Here is a 26,476-nt window from a genome sequence, read left to right as displayed (position 1 = left end):
CTTCCTTCTTAAACCTTGAAGCCCACCTTTTACATAACAAAAAGAACAACAGCACACTGAATTGTACCCATAACAATTTTCTAACAGATTTACATTTACTTGCAACTACATCAAATGGATCTGAATTGAAAAAGAGAAAGAGCAAGTAGATTAATTATTGAAATATTTCTAGACCAGCATATGTTATATCCAATTGTATGGACGTATTTGAACTTTTTTTCTGTGCTGGTTTGTTTCTTTACGGCTTTAGTGCGTTGCAAGAGTAACTTATCCATACCTTGGTCTCACTGGTTGCACCACTATACCATCCTGTTTATGAATGAATTGAAAAAATATTTTAATTAATACCCAAACTTTTTGAAGTTTTTAATGCAAATTACTACTTCACTGGTTTTGAATTTGGTGAGCCACACAACTTGCCTGTGCTTAAGAGAGACTTTGTGGAATTGCATTTGTATCAGTCAACAATGCCTGCAAAGTAAAAGAGAAGTAACTTTCGGAACTACCTGCTGAAGATCATAAGCCACTCTGTTGTTTTCATGTTCCTGTCAGTGATATGAATGCGCATGTGCTTTTTTACCATCATGACCTGGTGCACCTCGTTGCACTGTCTTCACAATAAAACTTTGTTCGAGGCTGCGTTGATGAAAATCGTAAAAGCTACCCTAGTTACATTAATGTTGGACTCTCCTTTACAGAATCGGCGTGCCTCTGATGTGTCAAATTAGTTTATTTTAAATTACAATAGGTGGGTTTTGTTTCCATACCATTTGAAGAACATGCTGTCGAATTGTCATATTTTCCATCATAACTTGTAGTTTTTTTCTATTCCTGAAAAGGAAAATAAATAATAAAATTATAGAGAAAATGGATTAATTAAAAGCAATTCTTATACAAACAAATTTTTTTTCTTGTCATGTAGGCGTACTTGAGCCCTCTTTCAGTGCATATACGGATTTGTCTTTCTGATCTGTTGATTTGACGTACAGCTTGAATACGTTACAGAAATAACTTACCCAGACCTTGGGCTCATTGCATGCAATACTGCACCATCCTGTTAGTTAAAGAGTATACAAAAGAATATTATTAATACGCAAAAGTTTTTTAGTTATGGAGCCACTGCAGAATAGTTTTGAAATGCCTTTAATGCTCAGCTATTTCTATGTTTTTGTTAATGTATTTCATTACATATGGAAATTTGATTGTTTGAAAAACTGGCATGAATTTTCTGGACTAATCACATAACGAAGTAAAGCCAAACATTTTGTCTAATATTAATCTGGTATGATGCAAACTTCTTCGCAACCTCTACAAGATTAAAAATTAAATCTGTGAACTTTGTTATTTTTAAGGCATGTCGTAGTTTCAAATGAAGTATATTTTGCAAAATTGTTGGCAATCTTTGCAGTATTATAAAGCCTGAAAACCCATGCAGTCAAGGAGACGGAATTGACCGATAAGATCGAGCGTGCCGTTGTTACCACTAAAGTGACTAAAGAGGCTTAATGATATCGATGTGGAAACACACTAAACTGGTTTTTTACTTGATAAGGGCATTACTTGCCTGTAATGAAGAGAGACTTTGTGGAATTGCATTTGTATCAGTCAACAATGCCTGCAAAGTAAAAGAGAAGTAACTTTCGGAACTTCCTGCTGAAGATCATAAGCCACTCTGTTGTTTTCATGTTCCTGTCAGCGGTATGAATGCGCATGTGCTTTTCTTACCATTATTATCTCATGTGTTTCGTTGCACTGTCTTAACAAAACTTTGTTTGAGGCTTCGGTGATGAAAATCGTGAACACTGCCCTACTTACATAACGTTGACTCTCCTTTAAAGAATTGGCGTGTCTCTGATGGGTATATAAATGCATGGTAGAACAATATATAGTCACTTTGCAAGGCTTTATTATTCTGTCACCACATAGCCATTTTGTGGAACGTTTATGCAAGACGTATCATTGTGTTACAATACCTACAACTTTCTACAGTGTGTACCACTATCTACACCGTTTATAGTCGGCACAACTACACTCTCTTCAGTAGGTACAACTCTCTGTATTGCCTACAATAGGTACAACTATCTACACTGTCTACAATAGGTGCAGCTATCTACACTGTTTACAGTGGGTACAACTATCTACACTGTCTACAGTAGATACAACTATCTACACTGTCTACAGTAGAAAAAACTATCAACACTGTCTGCAGTGGGTACAATTTTCTACACTGTGTACAGTTGGTACAACTTTCTACATTGTCTACAGTAGGTACAACTATTTACACTGTCAATATTAGGTACAACTACCTACACTGTGTACAGTAGATACAACTAGCTACACTGTCTACAGTAGGTACAACTATTTACACTGCCAACAGTAGGTACAACTATCTGCACTGTGTATAGTAGGTACAGCTAGCTACACTGTCTACAGTAAGTACAACTATCTGCATTGTCAACGGTAGGTGCAACTATCTGCACTGTGTACAGTAGGTACAACTATCAACACTGTCAACAGCAGGTACAACTATTTACATTGTTTACAGGAGGTACAGCTTTCTACACTGTGTACAATAGCTACAACTATCTTCAATGTTTACAATAGGTATAACTATCTACACTGTCTACAATAGGTACAGCTATCTACACTGTTTACAGCAGGTACAACTATTTACCCTGTCAATAGTAGGTACAACTATCAATACTGTGTACAGCAGGTACAACTATCTACATTGTCTACAATGGGTACAACTATCTATACTGTTTACAGTAGGTACAGCTTTCTACACTGTATACAATAGGTGCAACTATCTAGCCTATGTACAATAAGTACGACTATCTGCAATGTCTACAGTAGGTACAGCTATCTACACTGTCTACAATAGGTTCAACTATCTACACTGTCTACAGCAAGTAAAACTGTCTACACTGTCAACAGTAGGTACAACTATCTGCGCTTTCCACCATATATGTACAATAAGTACGACTATCTACAATGTCTACAGTAGGTACAGCTATCTACACTGTGTACAATAGGTACAACTATCTACACTGTCTACAGTAGGTACAGCTTCTACACTGTGTACAATAGGTACAACTATCTACGCCGTCTACAGTAGGTACAGCTTCTACACTGTGTATAATAGGTACAAATATCTACACCGTCTACAGTAGGTACAGCTATCTACACCGTCTACAGTAGGTACAGCTTCTACACTGTGTACAATAGGTACGACTATCTACACTGTCTACAGTAGGTACAGCTGCTACACTGTGTACAATAGGTACAAATATCTACACCGTCTACAGTAGGTCTGCTATCTACACCGTCTACAGTAGGTACAGCTATCTACACCGTCTACAGTAGGTACAGCTTTCTACACCGTCTACTGTAGGTACAGCTATCTACACCATCTACAGTAGGTACAGCTTTCTACACTGTGTACAATAGGTACAACTATCTACACCGTTTACAGCAGGTACAACTTTCTAGACTGTGCACAGTAGGTGTAACTTTCTACACTGTGTACAATAGGTACAAATATCTACACTGTGTACAATAGGTACAACTATCTACACCGTCTACAGCAGGTACAGCTTCTACACTGTGTATAATAGGTACAGCTTCTACACTGTGTACAATAGGTACAACTATCTACACCGTTTACAGTAGGTACAGCTTTCTACACTGTGTACACTAGGTACAGCTATCTACACTATCTACAAAAGGTACAACTATTTACACTGTCTACAGAAGGTACAACTATCTTCATTGTTTACAGTCGGTACAACTTTCTAGACTGTGCACAGTAGGTGCAACTTTCTACACTGTGTACAGTAGGTACAACTATCTACACTGTCAATAGTAAGTATAACTATCTACACTGTTTACAGCACGTACAACTAGCTACACTGTCTACAGTAGGTATAACTATCTACATTGCTTACAATAGGTTCAACTATCTACACTGTCAACAGTAGGTACAACTATCTGCACTTTGTACAGTAGTTACAACTATCTACACAGTCTACATGAGGTACAGCTATCTACACTCTACAGTAGGTACAACTATCTACACTGTCTACAGTAGGTACAACTATCTACACTTTCTACAGTAAGTACAACTATCTACACCGTCTACAGTAGGTACAACTATCTACATTGTATACCGCAGGTACAATTGTACAACTGTACAACAATATAGGTACAACTATTTACACTGTGTACCTATTGTAGCCAGTGTAGATACCTGTACCAAAGTTGTACCAAAGTGACTATATTCTGTTCTACCATGCAGTATATACCCTCTGATGTGTTAAATTGGTTAATTTTAAGGTACAAAGTGTTGGTTTTGTTTCCATACCATTTGAAAAACATGCAGTCGAATTGTCACATTTCCCATCATAACTTGCAAATTTATGTTATTCCTGAAAAAGGGGAAAAAAGGCAAGATTAATTAAAAGGCAAAAATAGAAGAACTTCATCGCAACTTGTGAACACTAGAGGAAAAGTTTGTTTGAGATATATGACTAGATACGATACAAGGCATGGTCACGAACGTGGTACAGCCAAGCTATAAGATTTATTCGTTAGCAATCCTTAACATTGTTCAGTCTCACTACTCCAGATAACAGTAGTCAAACATAGAGAGAATGCCTTTGAAGAAAAGCTATACCACCATAACCAGGGATATAAAATTGATTAAGTCTGGACGAAAGCAATACGAATCTTTTAAACATCTGAGCTCCTTCGACTGAAGGATGATTTAACGTAGTAAATGGAGCTAAGCCTTCAAAACGAGTTGTACTAGAAGAGAAACTTACCGTTGATGCGTAAGTACCCTTCTTTCGTGTCCGCGGATAATTGGCTGCATTGTGAATTTGACTTCAATTTGACTTAAATTCTTGAATCTTAGTGACGAACAGCCTCGTTTCGTTCTCGTCTAGTCCACAAAGCTTCTATTCCTCATCTGAGTCTTAGGAACTGCGCATGCCCAGAATCGGCTCAGTCCTCCACTATAAAATCGCCCTTTTTTCCCATCAAAATATTTTAAATTTATGTCAATGTGAGGACGAGCTCGGCTTTCAAAAGCTAAAGCTACTTACTGGTAACATGGAAGAAAAATCGAAAAACATTAGCCGAAATGTCCTCTTTGGTATTGATTACCAATCTGTTTCGTCTTTTTCCCTCTCGTTATATACATGCTTTCAGCGTAATAAGATGAAAGGACGGCAAAACAATCCATAGTAGAGGAGATATTCTTAGAATCGCACCACAATTCAGAAAAATGCTGCAGAAATTCTCTGGCACAGCCGATAAAAAAATGGCGACACTGGATAAATGCTTCCTTGAATCGATACACTTGTTCGATATCCTTTGTAGAGTTGCAATACCAGAGTACTGATTCCTGCTTCTAGGCATGGCCTGTAGATTAGTTTCCATAATTCTTCCCGGTAACTTCCTTTCCTTGTCAAATTCACAAAACCCTTAGTTCCTTGGGCAGCATCATCTTGTTAATCATAATCTGGAACAAATTTCCCTCCGTTTATTGGATGCAGCCAATCCTGCTAAAAAAAACAAATGAAACATGGAAAGAGAATGTCCTTAAGTTAAGTCACTCGCAGCTTTCACTGAGAAGTATACTTTGTAAGACGTCAGAACTCGTTTAGAAATCTTCCCATAACCCTATTACGGAAAGCCTAAAATTGCATGCTGCAGTTTGTCGTTAAAACATGTTGTTTAAAGTACTGGAAAATTCACAACAGTATTGCAAAATTTTTCTAGCATATTAAAAGTATCGTCCGACTAGAGTTTCGGGATCTCAAAAATTCGCATTAATAAGTAATATAAACACTGTTAGCGCCTCTCTAAAGGGCTTTCCAAACGCTCCTACGTTTCAGAAACTCTGCTCTTACTTGTACGATAGTTTTCATGATGCTTGGTGGTATCTTCCTTTTCATTTCAAGTTCACAAAATTCTCAGTTCTTGAGGCAGCATCACTCTGTTAATCGTTACCTAGAACAGATTTCCCTCTCGACTTCGTCTCGGTACATAAAAACGCCAGCCATCTTAACCGAACAAGCTTGGTCATTAATGCATACGTAACAGAAGAGATCGCGTGATAAAGTTCAGAAACGGACATATTAACATATGTGTGCCAACTGAACACCTTTCTATTGGTGTTACTATGGCTTCCTTCTCAGAGACTGAGAGCACGACTGTAATTTAATTCCCTGAGAGCTTAACTACAAACAATAAGTATTTATGATCGTATTTTTAAATAACGCCTGCAAACAATTGTTTGATAACACGCGTTATCATGATGATCGAAACACAGTCATTTATAATTTATAGTTAAAGTTTAGAATCAAATTAGGAGAGGATGTCAGCATCCATCGAACAAATTTGAAATATTTTGGCAAGTCGCCCAAAATTCTTTTTCACTCCTACTTTCATATTTTGTAGCCTAATATGTCCTTATAATTGCGGTGTAGTTTTTTTGTGAAAATATATTTCAGTTATCGAGAAATGATTTTTTTTCGTTCGATCGCCCAAATATGCAAATTTTCACCGTAAATTCTAGCTTTTAAAAGACAAAAGGATGATTATAAAGTTATCGTTAAAATTTTCGGACCACATTTCGTATCTGGGCAACCGAGCTCGATTCATGTTCACCGTACTCGAATAGCAATTCGGATGATTATAAAGTTACTTTAAAAATTTTCATTTGCGTTTGTATTGTTCTATCTTGAGACGAACTCAAAGTGCGGCAAAATTTACTCGCTAGCGACTATGTCGCCACCGTTTACTGGCATAAATTACTTCAATTTGCTAAAAAAAATCTAATATAACACTCTTACCATGTTTATTTATGATTTTATTAGCTGTTTCGATTATTATATTACACCTGGGTGTTACTTTTTGCCAGGAGCCCAGGTTTTGCCTTATGTTTTCCCCTTCCCAATTTATATGGGGGGAAAAACTCTTAAAAACTCTGTAAACTCTTAAAACTTTCTAGCAGTATTGTCGGGTCGTCCTTAGCATACATTTTAAAGAGCTGTATAGATACTGAAATCTTTCCAAACGAGTGGAAAATTGCCAAAGTTACACCGCTATTTAAGAAAGGATCCAAGCGTGAACTAGGGAACTATCGACCAATATCAGTATTGCCACTCGTCTCAAAAATTTTCGAAAAAGTTATTTATCGTCAACGTCATGATTACCTTCAGGGTAATAGCCTCTTGAATACGTGCCAATCTGGCTTTCGATCAATGCACAGCACGCTAACAGCGCTGCTTGAGACAACGAACAACTCGTCAATAAATATCGACAACGGTCTCTTGAATGGCGTGCTATTAATTGATCTTAAAAAGGCCTTTGATACAATCGATCGCGAAATAATTTTGCGGAAACTTGCGAACGGTCAAAGTGCTCTACGATTTTTTGCGTCCTACTTATGTAATAGATCCCAAAAATGCAGTGTCAATGGAGCGTTATCTAGTGCAACTAGATTAACCTGCGGGGCTCCCCAGGGAAATATACTGGGACCTCTGCTCTTTTTGATATATATGAATGATCTTCCTAATTGCCTCGATATTTCCTGCGCAAAAATGTTTGCCGACGATACTAACATCACCTTCCCTGGTTGCACTTTTGCCGAACTCGAACAAGCAACAAATTCTGAACTTGACAATCTTTACAGCTGGCTAAAAGCCAATAAGCTTAGTCTAAACATCGCGAAAACTAAGTTTATGGTGATGAGTACTAGTCAAAAGTTTCTTGCAGAAAATTGTAGTGAGATTAATATCCAATTAGATGGCCATCCAATTTGCTTGGTTGAACACGCCAAATCATTAGGTTTAATTATTGATGACCGACTTTCATAGTCTAATCACATCAAATTAAAGAACTATGCAGAAAGATATCCTCGGTAATAGGTGCTCTGAGGCACATTAGGTCCCTCATTTCTCAGTCCACTGCAGTACAAATATATAACGCTTTAATCCAACCTCATTTCGATTACTGTGCCCCCGTTTGGAATAGATTGAGTTCTTATCTATTTGAGAAACTACAAAAATTGCAAAACCGAGCAGCTAGGGTTATTCTGCAAGCCAACTGTAAGGTAAACTCAAGCCTGCTTCTTGAAACTTTGAAGTGGGACCAGCTATCATTAAGAAAAAGAAAGCAGAAAGCTATAATGATGTTTAAATCCCTCAACGGGTTAGCCCCAGTGTACTTACATGATTTATTCAGTGAGCAACACACAGATTATGACTTGTGTGATTCTTCCCGTAAGTTAAACTTGCCCAAGCCGCGTACTTACTATTTGAAACGTAGCTTTGGCTATAGCGGTGTCTTACTGTGGAATTCTCTTCCTGAGAATATTAGGGCGATTAGATCATTTGAGCTGTTTAAGAAGGAAATCAACCGCGCACTTGAAACATTCGATTCCCACTCGGCAATCTTGTAAATCAGTTTTTATAGTTATTTTCATTTTTTACAAATGCTTGTAATTAAAATACTATTAGTATAACTGAAGATTCTTGACCGAGTTTAAATAAAGGATCTACTAATATCATAAGCTAGTCACGCAATAATTGATACCGACACAAATGAATATTTACCCTGTATAAAGATTTTTGTTCAAGTTAATTAAAAAGATAAGAATATGTGCTTTTTGTGGTCACTAATCGTTGTTTCAGTGGCAGCGACGCAGTTAAAAGCGGGTTGTTGCTTCAACGCTACTGAAAATTGTAGTGTTCAGACAGGAGAGCAAAGCATGATGCTTGTGGAAAAAAGTTTTAGGGGTAGACACTCATATCTGTATAAATCCTCTTTAGGAGCGAGGGAAGCATAGAAAAAGACAGAAAAGGACATACCGGTAGATACTTAGTTTTACAGGCTTAATTATCTTGCATCAAAAATCTAATAGTCCATTCCTTAGATGCTATCAGGTCCGACTAAGCTATTTAGTACAGATGAAACCAAGGTAAAACGAACTTAAGCAAAGCTTACTGTTGCTTAGGTTTCAATGGATCTATTCTTTAATGCAAAGACTCCTTTACCGTAGATGTGATTTTTTTTCTAGATGGCTTCTGTAATTCACCAAAGTCAAAAGCGTTCAACCGACGCTTAGGGTTGTAACTGTCTCGAGCAATTACGTCAGATCAAGCGCGTGCACTCAAAGGCTGCGGCTGAAAACTTCTCAGTCCCCATCAGTCCAACAGTACGGAGGGTATCCCCGTCAGTAGGACTGCGCATGTCGTCAACATCGATCAGCGGTCTCACAGACCTCACAGAGTACATTATAAAGTAATGCTGAATTAACACTTAGTATTATTGGAGTAGAATTCAATGAGGTGTCCTTTGAGGGTAAGGTTTTTTCCTCGAACGTCTAATTTAGTGCTTGAAACCAATTTGCGATAAAGAAGCTTTGAAGAAACGAAAGAATCCTTTGAAATATCGTTTAACCCTGTACTCCCTTACATCAGACTGCATATTCTCCATACTGTTCTCTATACATCTTTTAAGGTGCTGACAAGGAGCATTGGTTTATCAATCAAGAGTTTTTTTAAGCTGGTGATCATTTTCTTTATTCTCGTGACCTTACTGTATGATTCAGGCGTGATAGTATAGGGAGAATAAAGATGTTAGTCACCAGCAGAGGTTGAAGGGTTAACATAGATGGTTATGAAGAGAATCAAGCCCTTCGTTTTAGAAGGAGGGAAAACGATAGCTGTAAACAGAAAGGACAGGAAACACCTTCTTGGGCTGGATTGCAAAATACCCTCCGTACTTCATTATTTATTCATCTACTACGGATCGCAGAAGCACGGACGAAATTGTATGTCACATTAGCTCCCACTTTATTTTCATTAGAAACCTATGACGCTACGGAATTATATACAAATAAACAGATCTCTTTCTATATATATCTACATCTATCTCTATAGATCTCGCTATGGACATTACTAATCCTAGCAGTATGCAGAACGCGTGTCATATGAACTTCGTAATACACCTCGCTCACCGTAAAGTCTCAGTAAGAGAGCATCGGAGCGCGGAATCCGAAGGTCTGAGATTAGATTCCTTATAGGGACAGAATTTTTTTTTTTGGCTCAAGTCTCTTTGTCTCCCCGAAAATTCGTTGAGTATTTTGCTATTGTTCCTTTTCTTGAATATTCTATGGCGGCGTCTTACGTAAATAGACATAGCAATAATTTTGATGATGATCTGCTTTTTTAATAAGACATAAGAAAGGAAATTACCAGACATATGTAAATGAAGAAAAGACGCACAGATTACAAACTTATTGTGTTTAATAATAGAAGAAATATACATATCTATAGTCACTCTTACCAACCTGCAATTGTTTCTAGAAATCACTCGAATAATTAATTTGTTCCAAGCTTGTGGTCGTGCCGATTGAAAGACACAGATATTCAGAAATGACGGGGATGTCTCTTCATCCTACTTATAACCGGACGGATATGACGCCTAGATAGGGCCATAGAAAACGAGCAGACATTTTGCGGTTTACTGATCAAGCGTGGTATAACACAAAGTCCAACATACGTCAACTATCCCTTATACAGAGACAGTTTCGGCGATAGTAGCAAACTTATAACACTGATTACTTCAAATGAGACCAATCTCAAAATATGCAGTCTTGAAAGGAAAAGCAAATCGAGCTGGGGCCTGAAATGATAAAGGAATCCTTTCTTAACGTGTCCTGTTTCTTCGTATTTGGTTATCTTCAAGTGTTCCTCCGCGAGGTGATCGCCTCGGCCTCTTTGGATGCATTCGCGGAAAGTTCTGTCGCAATGAAGCAAGCCATGGTAGTGTCAGGGATGTCACATGTAATGGTTAAACTGTTTGCTCCATGGGTTTCGTGGAAAGTTCTTCCATACAGTGGCAAAATCGTTCTGCTGTTTGTCCTTCATACAGTCGCATTTTTGATAATCGTTGTTGCTAATTCACCCGCATCACGACTTGTTGGCATTGTTTCTTTTCAAGTAGGCAACGCAATGGCAGAAAATACGTTTCTTTCTCTCGGAACTTTTTATGGAGACGTCGCCGTTATCAGTTTTGCGGCAGGGGGCGGCTTGGGTGCTGTACTAGGTACTCTTTATTACTCAGGTTTGTGTTTAGGATTTTACTCAATGCGAATAGCTTTGGAAAATGAAATAGAGTTTGAGATAACGGGGATTTTCTCTTAAACGAACTGATTTTTCCAAGGATTGAATGGAAAATTAGGCAAATTAGAGAAGAAAGTAAGAGGATAGTCTAACCTAGACACGAATTCGCATTGCAAATAGATGGGGACGCTTGGATGAGTATCAGTAAAAGCTGTTCACTGAAGTGGTAACGATCTACATTACATGACTAAGAATTTGAAAGAGAGTGTACGTGGCTGAAGTCAAACAATAGTTTGAGCTGATTAGTGCGAGTAAATTATTACTCCACTGCGAGGGCATTGAAATAGATTCCTACATTTTAGGGGTTGAAGACACTTCCCAATGAGGAAAACTTCCCTAGGGGTCGGGGCTATGTTCCCCTGAAAAATTGAGCTTACTTCTGAGTGGAATTTGAAAGCAGGGTACTTTCCTGAAAGCCAAACCCATCCCCCCCTCCTTTCTCTGTGCAATGTGCTGTGTCGTAGCTACTGCAGAAATGATTATGGATATGGGTAATTTGTCGACCCGACCACAGTTTTGTTCACTTCATGTAGAATGCCTTTTGGTTAACAGGTATATCCGCATGGACATGTGTTCCACCAAGAATTGCGGTGTCGTTCCTCATCCCCACCACGTTCTTCTTCGTCTTTATGTATGCAGCCTTGGACAAGTCTCACGTCGATCAGCGATCGAGACACAACTCTACTTGTTTCCCAGAAGTTGATTACGATGCTTTTAGCGATCAACAGAAAGCAAGCAAACTCAGCATGATAACAGTAAAAGTGCGTGTCTCCCTTCACATATTCGTGCCCATAAGTTACCTCTTCATGCAATACTTTGCGGATCGCCTCTCGATTCAAACGATCATCCCAACATTGGCACTCCCAGAAAAGGCCCACGGTCTCATTGGTCATTACACTTACTACTCGCTCACTCACGATATTGGCTCACTGATTGGACGCTCCTACCTTCTGCTGCTTTCAATCACGTGTCCATGTGTAGCCAGTTATGCACAAATCAAACACACGTGGATACTAGCTGCTGCTGGCAACATCATGATGTTTTGTCTTGTGTTTTTATCATGGTTTCACCCTATCGTTGAAATGGAAGTCATCCTGGTTTTATGTTTCGTTTTTGGCATGATCACAGGTAGCCATTACGCAAACTCGCCTCTTGTCATAACTGAGCAAGTCAGGGATGCAACAGAAAGAGAGTTCGCGCTGGGCATATTCACGCTGGGATCATCCGCTGGAACGTATGCCGCTGGGCTCTTAGGATTGTTCTTGAAGCCATATTTAACTCAGCACTGTCTGTTTGAGTTAGGCAAGAACTGTCCAAAAAGATTTTTTAGTTTCAAAGGATGGATCAAAAGTGCACACTGTTGATGACACCACATGAAATAATAGGATTGAAACATGTCCTTGGCTATAGGGAACAAGCTTTTCATTGATAAGAGTGTGTCCGAGCGCGGAAGTTATGTATATAAATTTTATATCTAAAATTGAAACTAAGAAATGCTTTGAAGCGAACATCACGATCCTGAATGGATTTGTAGGATGAACACTAGCATTAAAGTAACGCCTCAAGTTAACGAACCTTATCAGCCTATTGTATAAATTTAACTAGCCTTAATTTGCATAACTTTGTACTGATGAAGCCTTAACTGGCGAAATGTTTACTACCAAAGTATATAATATTTGTGCCTTTCTAAGTCTATACTTTTTTTTCTCATATATATATATATATATATATATATATATAGGAAGTCTGCAAGTCGATTTTCGCGTGGAACAGTGCTCAATACGTTGAAGCAGAGCAGAATAAATATTATGAGAGGAAAAAAGGGCGCAACTACATTTCTCGACAAGCCTGTTTCGTGAATCGCTTCACTCTTCAGGGGTTTAATGAATTCATGAATGGATGAATTCATTAAACCCCTGAAGAGTGAAGCGATTCACGAAACAGGCTTGTCGGGAAATGTAGTTGCGTCCTTTTTTCCTCTCATAATATATATATATATATATATATATATATATATATATATATATATATATGTATATATATATATATATGTATATATAAACAAGAAAAATAAATGCATGCTGAGAACTGACCAGTTTCTGAGGCTGCTTAAAATACAACATGCTACATTGTTATTTGTATCTTTTTGTTCTATTTCCATTTAAATTGTTCTTGTTCCAGGCCGCGATTCGACGCGATGGCAAATGACTGATGTCAGCGGCCGACTGAAAAAACGAGGGAGGTCTGAGTTGGGTTGTTTATGCTTCCTTTATGTCACTATGCTGCTACTGTCCTGCCAGTCGTTTATTTCCCTTAATTTTACTGAATATCTAAAACAGGGCAAAAGGTAACATCTGCGTCCCATCAGAGGCATTTCTACGGAAACTAGACAGAAAGCTTAAGCATGACATATAGACATATATACCTCCACCAATATATATCTCAATTCTGGCCCCGGTTGTTCAAAGGTGGGTTAAGATAACCCAGGGTTAGTGTGAAATTTGATTTCAGGTCTGAAAACTTTGAGAGAAAATTCAGTTCAAATATTTTTGCTTGCAATTTGATCATTGGATGTTCTAAAAAGAATAGTGAAAATTTTCCCTAAAATACTTTTGAACAAAGAAATAAAGAAAGCTGGATTACAATTTAACCCTGGGTTAGTGCTAATCAGCCTTTGAACAACTGAGCCCTGGAGGGAACACAATATCTCATGGACTGAAACATTGAAAACTTCTTCCCCAACTTCAAATTTCCCCAAAAGGACTTTTGGTAAATGAAAGTCAGTCATACCCATAAGCAATTTATTCTAAAACTAAGAGGGCAAAATTCTGGATGAAGTTCCAACACAAATTTGTGTACCAGTAAATTATACAGTTCAGTGTTGCCCAAATGTGTATCAAAAAATATCAAACAACAGCAAGTCTTCTGTTAATGGCTCACTTCTTTAATAAATTAATTTGCTTTACATCATAAATTTACATCACATAAAAAAGCCTCCCATATTATATTTAATACTAACATCGCATCAGCCTGATCAAGGTTACTTTTTTTCTGGCATCTTTAAATAGCTATTCTAATGCAACCATGGTTGCATGATTGCATAGGACCATAATAAACAAATGCAAAATTTCTAATCAGTACAAGTGCAGAAAACTGTTGTTACAAGCAAATCATTTAGAGTTAATACAGTAAAATTTCCATATCTCAATATACCAAGGGTTCAGATCGGTAAAACCTCCCTGCCCTTAGCCCCTTGGAATTTCCAATAATCAATGATGGCTGTCACTTGAGTAAGGATATTTCCTTACAAAGCACATTCACTGAAAACGAAGTTCCACAAAAAAATAATAACTGGTAAAAGTAAAATTTTATATCTAAACACTACTCAATACTTGCTTATAACTAAACACTCTGTACTAGCATATGAAGAAGCTTCAATCAGTGAAATCAGTAACAGCATAACAAAATGATGTATTGGTGGACAAATTTAAATGCTAGATGGTACAATGTATATAAATAACAAGGATCTAGATGACAAAAGTTCTTTGCACTGACTGTAAGTAATCTCAAAAGTAACCCAGACAGTAATGAAAGCTTGAAATTGAACCTTACTTACTCCCAGAAAAAAAAAAACAATAAGAAATTTCTTCTTAACCTTTTAACTCCTAGATCAAATTTGTAATTCTCCTTACTGCCAGCCATACAATTCTTATGATGTTAGTTCAGAAAATTTAGTATTGGATCAACTAATTATCCCCAAATTGATATTTTACTTTATTCTCGTCACTCACCTGGTTGATATTACATTGATATTGTAAGGAGAAATTCTGTGTTGGTCACTGATGGGAGTTAAAGGGTTAAAAGCTCAACTTATCTGGTATTTTGTCATGCTCATGGAGAAATTGAGAAAGGAAAACAAACAATGGAAAGTTGGAAAATCAATAATACCAAGCTATAACATTTAAAGAAATTTGAGGCAGAAAAAAAAAGAATCTGTGAAATTATGCCCATGAAAAGGGTTCTCTACCTCACTGCATATGGCTACAAAAATCAAGAAGTCTACATTGAAAATTTTGATTAAAACACCTGATATCATGCAATTCAAAACAAAATAATTTTCTCTATCATTTGAAGTCATATTTACACATTAGCACAATAGCACTACAAAATCTTTCTAACACTGTTTAGAACAGTATCTACATGAAACAGATATTTAACAGTTCAGGGCTCTTTTTATAGCTAGCATGCTTTTGGAAAATGTAAAAAATATTTTAAAAATTATAATACTTAAACTAAAAATAAGACAAATTATGTTACTTTAAAATTGAGTAATCAACTTTATCTACATGATAAATAGTTCTCTTGAAATCTATCTACGTATAAGTTATGATAAAATGTAATGCTTATTTTTGTCCATAAACCACACAAATGCCTAACAAATAATGCACATTGTGGAGCCCCAAGATAGATTTGCAAACTGGATAATTGCAGATTGCGACTCATGTTGTAAAGCAAAGCCCCTCCAGGCACAAAATTGGTTAGTGCCCATGGGGTGTACTTCACATGCAATGGAACAGTTAATCATCAACTGGAATCAAAGGTAAATGCCACCCAACAACCATACTACTCCTTATGCCTATATGATTATGTATTCATTTTACATTATGCTGTCTGCACTTAGATGCAGAGATACCAACCTCTAAAGAAAATCTGAAGATATCTGATAATGTTGATCACAATCTTAACTCCATCCCCTTCACTGTTAAACCCTTTGCCTCCTAGGATCTTACACAATTTAGCTGCCAAAAGTACCAAAACAAGCAAATAGCATATCAAATGTAAGATATTTCAAGGTGTTAAGACATCTGGATCCACGAGAATTCCTTTCATTGATTCACCTCACCAAGTGGAGATTTTTGTATTGTTAATAAATTTAATAGAGTAGTTTGATTGTTGAAAGACTGTTGTTGGTAGAGGTGACTGATATTCCACTCACTTCAGGTCAGTTTATACACACAGGACTTAGAACATTCGACTGACAACAAATTTTCACTTGACTCTGCTGATGACTTCTACTAAGGTTGGCACAGCATCAGTCACCACAATCGACAACAGTCCTTCTCAGGACTACTTTCACCTAGACCATCACACTACTTAATTACACCATGCATGTTACCCCCAGGTTCGATTCATTTACTATACACCACTAATAAAGTTTAATCTGCATTTAAAATAGAAATAAGCCCTTTCATTACAAGGAGTAACTAAACATTTATTTCACCTTATTATATCAACCCATTTTCCAGAAGAAAGGTAACAAGAAGAAAAGGTAACAAGAAAAATGAGAAATACCAACATTGGGATATTGGTTGATTTAACTCAAAATTCCTAGGACTAAAATTAAACAAATGTAAGGCAGACAGTGCAGAAAATCATTTAAGTAGATTTAAGGATTGGAGGGATTCAGTGGAAAGCATGTTTATAAGGTATCACATATCAGAGAATTCTACAATTTAACCACTAAGAATTCCCAGGCTAAACTGTGATGGCCAATGCTACTGTTTGTTCAACCAAGAAAAATATTCATTAGTTACTTCACAACATATTTTGTACTATTCTACATGTATTTTTTAGTGGAAACACTGAGTGTGAAGTAAACAGATGTTGTGCCTGTCATCTTATGGACATACAACCTGTCAAAAAGTTACCCTACCCTTTCTACACACTTTCTACAAACGGATCAAAAATGAGAAGGTGTGTATAATCAGTGAAAGAACAGCGTATGTGATAGAATTCTCATAGATTTAAACCAGAGAGCGATACACATTTACATGAATAGGATCAAATGCACTCACTAAAGAATGAGCGGACTTAAATAATATGGTCCTCTACAGCCTTAACAAGGATCAGAAAAGTTGACCACCCCAAGACATAAACACAAGTTTTATGCAAAAATCATTTTACGAAATAATCGTCGAGAAAGAAAAATTCCTTCTCCCCTTCGAAGATACCTGAGGTATCCAACTGAGTCTAGTAATTTATTAGTTATATTGTTTTTAGAGCAAACACCTGAACTCTATCATAATGCGTGTAATATTAGCTACAGAGCACGATGTAAAGTGAAAAAAAAGTTTTTTCAACATAAGAATAATAATCATAAAACATTTTATTCTCTGTCGTGATCTAAAAAGCCTTGGGGAACATACCTTGAACCAGAGTTGGTTGACTATGGAGTTTCAAACAACATCACTACGCCCTTTAGAGTTGATCTCCGAAATGTCTTCGTTTTCTTTCTCTTCCTCCTCGCATTCACTCTCTTGAATAACTTGCAAATGGCAGGAGTTTCGATAACTACCTTGACTTTCGCAGCTAAGCTGACGAACGGGAAATGGTTTATGTCCTACGCCGTGCAAATGCTCTTTCAACATGTCTACCCGTAGTTCACAGGGTTTCGCCTTCGGACATTGTTTACTTCCTGATTTCACTACTTTAGCAACTGCCGGTCCTGGATATTTTTTCACAGGTTGCGTGTTGTGTTGATAATAAGTCGCTGTAGAGGTAGAAATCGGGAAACCTCCGTGAAAACAGTAACCAGCCGAGTATGGGGACAAGGCTGATCCATAACCAAACTCTTCTTCGTATAGATAGGTCTTCACCCCCTTCGAGGGACATGAGCGCGCACTAAAACTAGGAGATCCAGTGCTTGAAGCCGTACTCTTGCCGGCTTGAGTGTTATTTCGCTGTCGTCTCGGCTTCCAATAACAGTAATAGAAGCAAAATCCGAAGACAACCAATAAAAATAGAAACGTACTTCCCAGAGGTCCAACATAGGAAGGGATATTCATGTTTAAGAAAATTTTCAAAACAAGTTGTACAACTCGAAATCACGTTGAAAACTTTAAATGACGATGTGCTCCCACAGATCTGTTTTAAAAAAATAACTATGATCCTTCTCGTGGTCGAATTTCGCAGTCTGCTTAGAAGAAATAATCATTAGGTATTTGTTTTTCTCGTGGTATTACTAATCAGTCTCGTTACGGCGTCGTGTTCTCCTTCGTTGTGAATGTCTATTTGAGCGCAATTATCTGCGTTTCAACACCAGGCAACGCGGTCAATTACACTATTTGAACATCACGAAACCATCACATGTCTAAGCGACATCATAACTGTAAAAACTGAAGGGAAATGACTGTGAGGGGCTACTGCCTGATCACGTCCTCTTTCCAAACTTGTTTACAGTCCCACTTTCCATTTCGGCCTTGATAGTCACGTATTCCTTTATATAAGCGCTTCCTGTTGTCCCTTACGTCAATCATACAAGCGCGAGTGAAATCACGTTTACGATAACAATGTAATGGCTGTGTATTATAAGTTTTTTTATTTCGCTTTTTTTTTTTTTTGCTGTTTTTCGTGTTTTATGTTAGCAAGGTTTTCCTCATAACAATATGGGGGCATTTTTTGTTTTGATAAAAAAAGACCGTACCGAAAACAATAGCCCTAGAGGTTCCATAGTAATCCTCTGACAAAAGGCTTTGTTTTAGAGCAGTATGGGGTTTTACACAAATCTTTCCATTGATCTTTGGATTAAACTTTACACGATAACCTAATCATACACGCATTTTTACTGATTCTTGTTTACCATCTATTATCTTAGATGCGCTTGGATCACGTCATCAATTAAACAAGTAGTTTTTATGTTGCCTAGCATCTGTTTAGTAGTAAATCACAGATGACGTCAAAATGAGATAAGGACAAAAAAGAAGCACACCAGGCACAGAAACAAGAACAAGTCCAAATTATGCACTTATTGTTAATAAAGAATTACATTTTTATCATTTTGAGTCACATACTTGCTTTGATAAAACACAATGAACTACTGCGCTCAATTACGAACTATATGCCATTTTCTTAAGTGTTCAGAGAAATGCCGCGCCGAGTTCATTATATTTCTATAAAGCACGCGCCTTACGTCACACGAGTGCACTGTTGAGATATAATACACGTAGCTTACGTCATCAGTAAGAGCGCGCGCAATTCACGATACATTTTATAAAAGAAATATAAAAACTTGTTCCTCAAGCATTGTTGAGTTATATAAGCACTTGGGTATTTTTAAGAACACTCGAGAACTCGGCGCGTTTTTTATTTCTCTATTAGCATCACGTTTCTCTTCGACGCCATTTAGTTACCTAAGAAAGCATGAACTCAGACCGAGGCAATCTTTACTTCCTGTGTACCCTTCTGCTCCCAAGACACTACAAAATTGACTGACTGAGCTATGGACCGAATTGTGGAAAATCTCTTTGGTTTTTGAATTTCAAATAACAATTTTTCTCCTCTCCCCTCCCCTCTTGATATAACTAGTGTGCAGCTATATCATACGGTATACTGATAATACTGATAACCGGTAATCTATGAATTTTAATAAGAGAGAGAAATAAACATGACCAAAAGGACTAATGAACAGAGGATAAATACCAACGTCAGTTTTTTTTTCGTTTTTATCAAGTTCAGAATTAAAAGTCAGTAGTGTGACCAAAAATTTAATCACTAAACCCGCTATGCTTCGTCCTTACAGTGACGTTTTACCAAATTTCCCTCTTTTTGGTTTCAGGCGTTACATTCGGTGAAACCGACCATAATTTAACCATACTTTATATGGAAAACATACTTTATCAGTATGCGTGCGAAACGACTCTACTGACTGGGTACGAGTGAAGCTTACTTTGCCATGGTTACGCTATGAGATTGTATGAATTGGGGAGGCATGGCAAAGGCGTGGGCGAACTTGCAGTGGGCAGAATAGAATATAAGCAGTCACATGGGATTAGTAAGATCGACGAAAGTTTGGAGTAAACGAACCAACTCGAAAGTACTTTTAATCGTTCCAAGCTTTCCTCGATCTTAGAAAATAACTGACGGCGGCTTAATCACTCGATCAGCGTATGTAACACTCTACTCTAATCTAATCTAAGCAAGTATCTTTCCGTAACAAGTACCGGAGCAAAATAAATAATCGATATTATTATCTGCACATAATACACTAGCACACCCAAGGAAATGTAACCTGGCCTCTTTGAAGCTAGTCATCCGTTATCAAAATGGCAGCAGTTTTGTCTTTGTTGCCATTGGTCATGATGCCACTGAGTGAAGTTGCATTCCGATCTCCACAAGCTCTCGTAGTTACTTTTTCCTAGCATTTACTCAAACTGTCACTATAATCTATGATCCAGCTTCTCAATAATTCCTTATTCAAAGCTCCATCATGTTTAAAACTAAGTTTAAAAGGATGAATAAACACCAATCTAGTCTTGTCATATTTTTTCCAGAAGATGTCAGCCTGCCCGTCCGTTGAGTACCCCGACAGATAAACTCCGCGGATAAACTCAAAATTTTCCGCCTTTTCGAGAATTCGACACATTGTGGGAACCGCAATTTCCAGGAATGTTTGATGCTTGTGGAAAATACAGGAGAGTTTTTTATATGCATCCGCAAATTTACCAGGAATGTAGAATATGTCTGAACGTCCTCGATCGCAAAGGAGAGCCCAGTTTTCACTCCTTTTGAAAAGATCGCTGGACCCGTTTATGCCCTGTAACGGGTCTCGGGAATGGACTTTCTTGTAAACTGAGGTACTGCCAGTTTTGTTCGGCAGCCATTCATTTTTTTTGCGCACAGCCCAGATTTCATTGAAAGCCTTTTGACAAGTTTTCACCCCCCACTTTGAATTCCACCAATACCAACCTTTGATCGCTATCGGGTACCTGGGGTATACTCGGATTTTGTCTCGGTCGAGTCCAACAAGATTCCAATAGTTTAACAGTACGTCATCGCTGATTTGTAAATAACCAGCATATCCAGGATATTTCTCCATGGCACGTGACATGCACATGTAAGCAAAGTATCCTTTGTTAACGTCAACAGCCTCGACGGTGTAGTTCTTAGTCCTCTGTGGTCCGCAAAACATGGTCGTTGGAAAGGCATTCTTGTACAGTGCAGTGAGTGTTGGGATACTCGAGTAGAGAGGATAGTGGTAGACAATTACAAGCACAATGTCCGAAAATGCGTCTCGGAGGCAGGAAGATTTTGAATCATTGTGTACGGCCAAGAGTTCTTTTCGCATCAGAACATAATTGAAAATGGGACTGAGAGGAATAACACCTGTATGACAAAAAGTATAAGTGAAAAAGTAAAAAAGCCTAAAGGCATAAAAAGGTTCCTCTTTAAGGAGTCTCCCAAAATTCAAGATCTCAGCAGCAATTCTCCTTCCTAATTTCCATATATTTCATTTTGAATCACTTAAGAGAATTTGAAATTCCCTCAATTGAAACATTGACCTTATTTTTCTTTTAATTGTTGATGTTTTTGAATGGTCCTATGAAGTAAGGTTTGCTGGTAGGCATTGAGGAGAACGAGAAAAAGAACAGGGAGCTCCGCCTTGAGGCTGAACTAAATGTTTTTATCCATCTAGATAGCTATCTATGGTGCATAGTGAAGAGAACAAAAGTTCATTTCTTTCCACAATTGATTACAACTTTTGAATAAATAAGTAAACTATTAATGAAAACTCGCAAAGATGTTACAAAAACTTCTTGCTACTCTAAAACAGAGCTGTCGTCCTAAGGTATCCCATGAATTTCACCATTGTTTTCTTTTATTCAAGAACTGTATATAAAATGTTGGCTTGCACGGAAATCTTTCCGCAAAAAGCTTAGTTAAAAATTGTATCACAAACCGTAGCCGATGCCATACACAAATGTCGCTGTGAGAAAAACCAACAGGGCCGTCCTTCGATTTGAGCTCATGTCTATTTCCCTTGTGTTAAAGGAGCGGACAGCGGTGAAGAGTTGACAATCCGAAAATCTCTGAATTAATCAATTCATCTCCGCTGCGCTGTTCCCTGAACTTTTTTCCACCAATCAAAACTTCCTGGGTACGGAGGTTTGTATTTGGACCTGTGAATATGAATTTGTCTGGTAAGTGAAAGAATTGGGGATAGATAAGAGAAAAATGAACAGGAAATTTATGTTGATATTTCTTTAATTAAATGCAATCTAGTCAGTCTCACACGATGTTCTATGTGGAGAATGGAAACCGTTCGTGGGTGTTCTTAACAGCGGTAACCCGGGGGAGAAATAGGGTGAAATGTGTGTATAAAATTAGGGAGAGAGGCCGCAGGAAGAAGAATACAAATGAGACCAGATAAAGTGGACAAATACGTTTACTACTGTCACAACACTTAACCGCACACGCGTAAGAAGGAGATCGAATCGGATTAACATCCTCTTAACGATCTCACTTGCTTCTCTGTAATGAGAATGGAGGGACCATCTTGTTTGGTGTCCTCAAGCCCAGGCCACAAGGAGGTACAGGACTAAACCCGTCTCTTATCTCTTCTTAACTTAAACTTTGGTCGATAAACAATAAACACCCAATCTCACCCTTGTTAAAAACAGAGACAAGAAACGATATTTGAAGGGCAAAATTACAGATGAACACTCAAGACTCTGAGTATCAATTCACAAAATAAAACAGGTGGAACTAAAACTGCTCACCATGAAAAAACATATTTTGGGACAAAATATGTATACCACGTATCTTCGATAATAATCCGCCATGGTCATACAACAAATGATAATGAGGTAATGTGGTAGTAAAATATGTGGCACATCTTTTCGCGGGAAAAGTTGAATGGAAACAAGAGACATCAAATAATACGAAAACGACGGGACTTTAAGAAGTACATCACAAGAGCACTTGCCAGAAAAAAGCGAACCAAAGGAAATACAGAAAGCAGCCGAACAATAATACCAGGTATAATAATTCAAAAGACATGATTAATGATCAATAGGGTGATTCCGAGAGGCCAAGCGCATTTGTTTTAAAACGAGTAGGAGTGCAGAGTAAAAAGGCTGAGTAATTCTAATGCAAATGTGCACCTGGCCTCAATTCGATATTAAGCCAGACGAATGCTAAATATTTGATCAACTATTACAAGCCCACTTGAAATTTCAGCCTTCTTTCGGAAAAATACAATTTAAACAGTCCAAATCTCCCGCAGCATTATTTCAATAGTAAAAATAATTAATTGTAGCAACTCAAAAAGACACACTTCGGTTCGTTCGAGACCAAAATACCGCTTTCATTCTGGTACATTCCCTTCTGGAATAAAACTTTTGCCGCTAGTTTTCATCATCACTTTTGAACTTAAATCGAAGTATTAGATCTGGGTGGAGTTCATTCCCAAAGAAAATTTTAGAATTACATTTTAGAATAACATATTGATGTCTTTTGATTATCCTCAAACCAAAATAAGGGGCAGCACGAGTTAAAAAACCCAAACTAGATTAAGCTTGATATTGAAATGCACTTTTCAACGTTAACGAGATTAAAAGGTCAACAGAAGCTTAGCTAAGTTAGTAAACTCGAATTAATCAATCGATTCAATCTTTCTAACCTGTTCCATGTTAGTGAAGACAAGCAAAGAATCAGGCGCGTGAAAGACATGAAAAGATAGCCTGTAAGAATATTCCCCTTCCAGAAAACCGATCATCGTGTCAATAAAGTGTTTGACGTAAGATGAAGGGTTTCTTTGAAGGGATTATTTTTCCGAGAGTATTTTTCACTTTGCCTGTCGTCCCCTAACAAGTAAATCGAGAGGAAAAAGATATTGCTTTTTTGTTTTGTTTCTTGCTTGCCCAAGATAAGTTCTTACCTTTTGTCAACGGAAACTTTCCCCCTTTGCGGAGAGAACTCTGCATGTAACATGAGTCAAAGAGCTTCTAAACTTCGAGAGGAAGTCGATGGTAATTTAAGTGTAACAAGGATAATCGGTTTAAAATCCAGTACGTTTTTGGCTATTGAAGTGTAATTGCTGGGTGATAAAAAGTTCTATGCATACGATTTTAAAATTATCTGTTTGGTTTCGCAGCCGTTTTTTGCTTTCATTATATATTCCACTACTTCGTCATTTTACCAAATAAGGTCGTGAAATAATAGCGGGATAATAAAAGGGAAAGTCATTCAAGAGCTTTCCACTGAAGCTGAACTGCGCCAGTCTGTAAACAGGTTAAAATTTGAATTTCTGGCACCCATGATGTTGGAAAATATTACTGTTACTAAGTTTAAAAGGATAAAGAAACACGAATCTGGCCTTGTCATATTTTTCCAGAAGATGTCAGCCTGCCCGTCCGTTGAGTATCCTAATAGATAAACTCAGTAGATACACTCAAAATTTTCCGCCTTGTCGAGAATTCGACACATTGTGGGAACCAAAATTTCTTGGAATTTTTGATGCCTATAGAAAATAAGGGAGATTTTTTTTTGCATCCCCAATTTTACCAGGAATGTAATGTAAAATTAAAACTTAGTAACCGTAATATTTCCAATCTCGTGGGCGCCAGAAACTCAAATTTTAACCTGTTCACAGACTGAAGCAGCTCAGTAGCAAGAGAATAATGACAATATCGATGATAATACAGTAATGAGAGCAGTAAAAATAGTAATTTAATGTAACATAATACGACGACGACGACGACGACGATGATAATGATGATGATGGTATTAAAAAACAGTCATGTTAAGCAACCTATTTGCAGTTGTGTAAATAAGGACTTTAAGATCGAAGAACTAAACCCTAAACCCTAAGCAACTACTTGTCTCCAGTGCCCTGTTATCAAAATCCAAAGAATGATACATGACCAAGCCTAAAACGTCATCAAAAAGATATGAAAAACAATTGTCTTAAGTATGGTTCCTAAAAGGGCTTCTGACGCTTTTGACAGTCTAGTGTCGTTTGTCTCTGCTAAGTAATATTGTAATTTAGCAACTTCACGTGATATTGTTCCATGCGTTTTCCCTTTGCATTTTTGAAAATTATCAGGTGAGTGTTTTACAGGGTAGGCAAATCATTCAGACGCGAATTTTTAACATTATCATTATGTGAAGCGTTATCTTGCTCTTTGGATTTTGATGCAAACAAAACGTTTCCTTTAGTTAAGTTCCTGAGCTGAGGCTTCACGGTTTCTATGACGGTCTATGACGGTCTGCAAATACACTAGGCAAACCCTCTTCAATGGCACAGGAATTCAAACGCCACCTCATTTTTTCCTAAATAAAATGGCTATTTTTAATCTTTTTGTAGACGAATAGGTATGTAGCTTCTTGGCATACGTGCATACGCAAGTATGCGCAGTCAGCTTGATATGCAATTTCCTTGTCGAAGACGTAAAAGTTTCGGTTGATCAGTGGTAAGTGACGTAAGCGAGGTAGGAGAAAGGGCAAGAGCAGGCTTCCACTAGCGGCCCCTGCGCTGAATCCTTCCACTTACCGTAGCTGATACCATACACCATCGAAACTATCAGAACAACCTTCAGAACTAGCCTTCGATTTGATCCTAGAATGTTGCTGTGAAACATGTGAGCTACTATGGCATGTTCTTCTTGTGAGTTAAATTGAAATTTCATCAGGTGGAGAGAAATTTTAAGTACTCAACGCGAATTTTTAAATTCAAGCTGAAAACTAATTTTTACGTTTTGGCTTAGGGTGTGTGTTTGTTGTCGTTTTCATTTGTAACGAAAGTTAAAAAGTGAAATTTCCATGGAAAACATTGAAGTCTCCGAGAAATCGGGTTACATTATGGTGACAAATGTAGACTACGTTTCGGCTACCCTACTCACTCAATCTGTTTCTAATGGGTGACCACTGGGATTGCAAAAAGAGTAAAGTTTAGCTTATGTCCCATTTCTAAGATATTTCTAAAATTTCTTTGACGCTCAGAGTAGTTCAACAAGCCTTTCTTAGAAGAAACATTTCTTTGAACATAGGACCGGAGTCACCTACTTTATATTCATTTGGAAAGAAACCAGTGTCCCTACAGCCATTGAAGATGTTCCATGTTCCTTCTTGATGGTCCAACGCTGAATCTGTCTCGTTTTCAAAATCAAAAGAAAACTTTCTCTAGGCGTGTGGTTTTTTTTTTGTCTCACTTAGCTGACTTCGGAGTTTGCATACAATACTAACTATGGAAGCTTTCTTTTCGGGAATTTGTATTGGAGGGTCGATGACAGGATTGGAATCGTTAGTCGAAGGTAATATTGCACAAGCAAGATTAGATTGAATATCACAAATGATTTATATTGGATAAATCATACACTCTTATCATCCATGTTTATCAGGTCCAATAAATGTGACAAAAACATTGGAACCTTTGTTATCCCGGCGTAATTTTTTTGTTTTTTTATCAAAAATGTTTTTGGGAAATATTTGAGTTACGCCTT

The 26,476-nt window shown here is 37.5% G+C and overlaps 2 protein-coding genes and 1 long non-coding RNA gene across 4 annotated transcripts in view; 1 reads left to right on the top strand and 2 right to left on the bottom strand.

The window, feature by feature from the left end:
• The window catches only part of LOC149039264 (uncharacterized), a 40,559-nt gene extending 34,337 nt beyond the window's left edge, over nucleotides 1–6,222 (bottom strand). Inside the window, exons 1-7 of one of the 2 annotated variants that reach the window (XR_016180197.1) lie at nucleotides 5,916–6,222; nucleotides 4,824–5,567; nucleotides 4,364–4,427; nucleotides 1,017–1,615; nucleotides 768–831; nucleotides 421–471; nucleotides 278–309 (exon numbers count right to left, since the gene is read on the bottom strand). This is a non-coding gene — a long non-coding RNA (uncharacterized LOC149039264). The remainder of the gene's footprint in view (nucleotides 1–277; nucleotides 310–420; nucleotides 472–767; nucleotides 832–1,016; nucleotides 1,616–4,363; nucleotides 4,428–4,823; nucleotides 5,568–5,915) is intronic. The other variant, XR_016180195.1, reaches the window with a different exon arrangement.
• A 3,872-nt stretch (nucleotides 6,223–10,094) lies between these two features.
• On the top strand, nucleotides 10,095–12,932 carry LOC113683303 (uncharacterized). Its single transcript, XM_027200535.2, has 2 exons — nucleotides 10,095–11,139; nucleotides 11,751–12,932. The coding sequence occupies exons 1-2, from the start codon at nucleotides 10,704–10,706 to the stop codon at nucleotides 12,560–12,562; spliced, it is 1,248 nt and encodes a 415-aa protein (XP_027056336.2). The 5' UTR covers nucleotides 10,095–10,703; the 3' UTR covers nucleotides 12,563–12,932.
• Nucleotides 12,933–19,728: 6,796 nt separating this feature from the next.
• LOC113683308 (uncharacterized) lies at nucleotides 19,729–26,425 on the bottom strand. Its single transcript, XM_027200541.2, has 3 exons — nucleotides 26,040–26,425; nucleotides 21,934–22,153; nucleotides 19,729–21,359 (listed from the first exon to the last, which is right to left on the bottom strand). The coding sequence occupies exons 2-3, from the start codon at nucleotides 22,001–22,003 to the stop codon at nucleotides 20,392–20,394; spliced, it is 1,038 nt and encodes a 345-aa protein (XP_027056342.2). The 5' UTR covers nucleotides 22,004–22,153; nucleotides 26,040–26,425; the 3' UTR covers nucleotides 19,729–20,391.
• Between the last annotated feature and the right edge of the window lie 51 nt (nucleotides 26,426–26,476).

Source organism: Pocillopora damicornis, chromosome 10 (genome assembly GCF_964200805.1).
Source record: "Pocillopora damicornis chromosome 10, jaPocDami1.2, whole genome shotgun sequence".
NCBI lineage: Eukaryota > Metazoa > Cnidaria > Anthozoa > Scleractinia > Pocilloporidae > Pocillopora > Pocillopora damicornis.
Note: the sequence above shows the minus strand (reverse complement) of the source record. Positions and strands in the feature narration are given on the sequence as shown.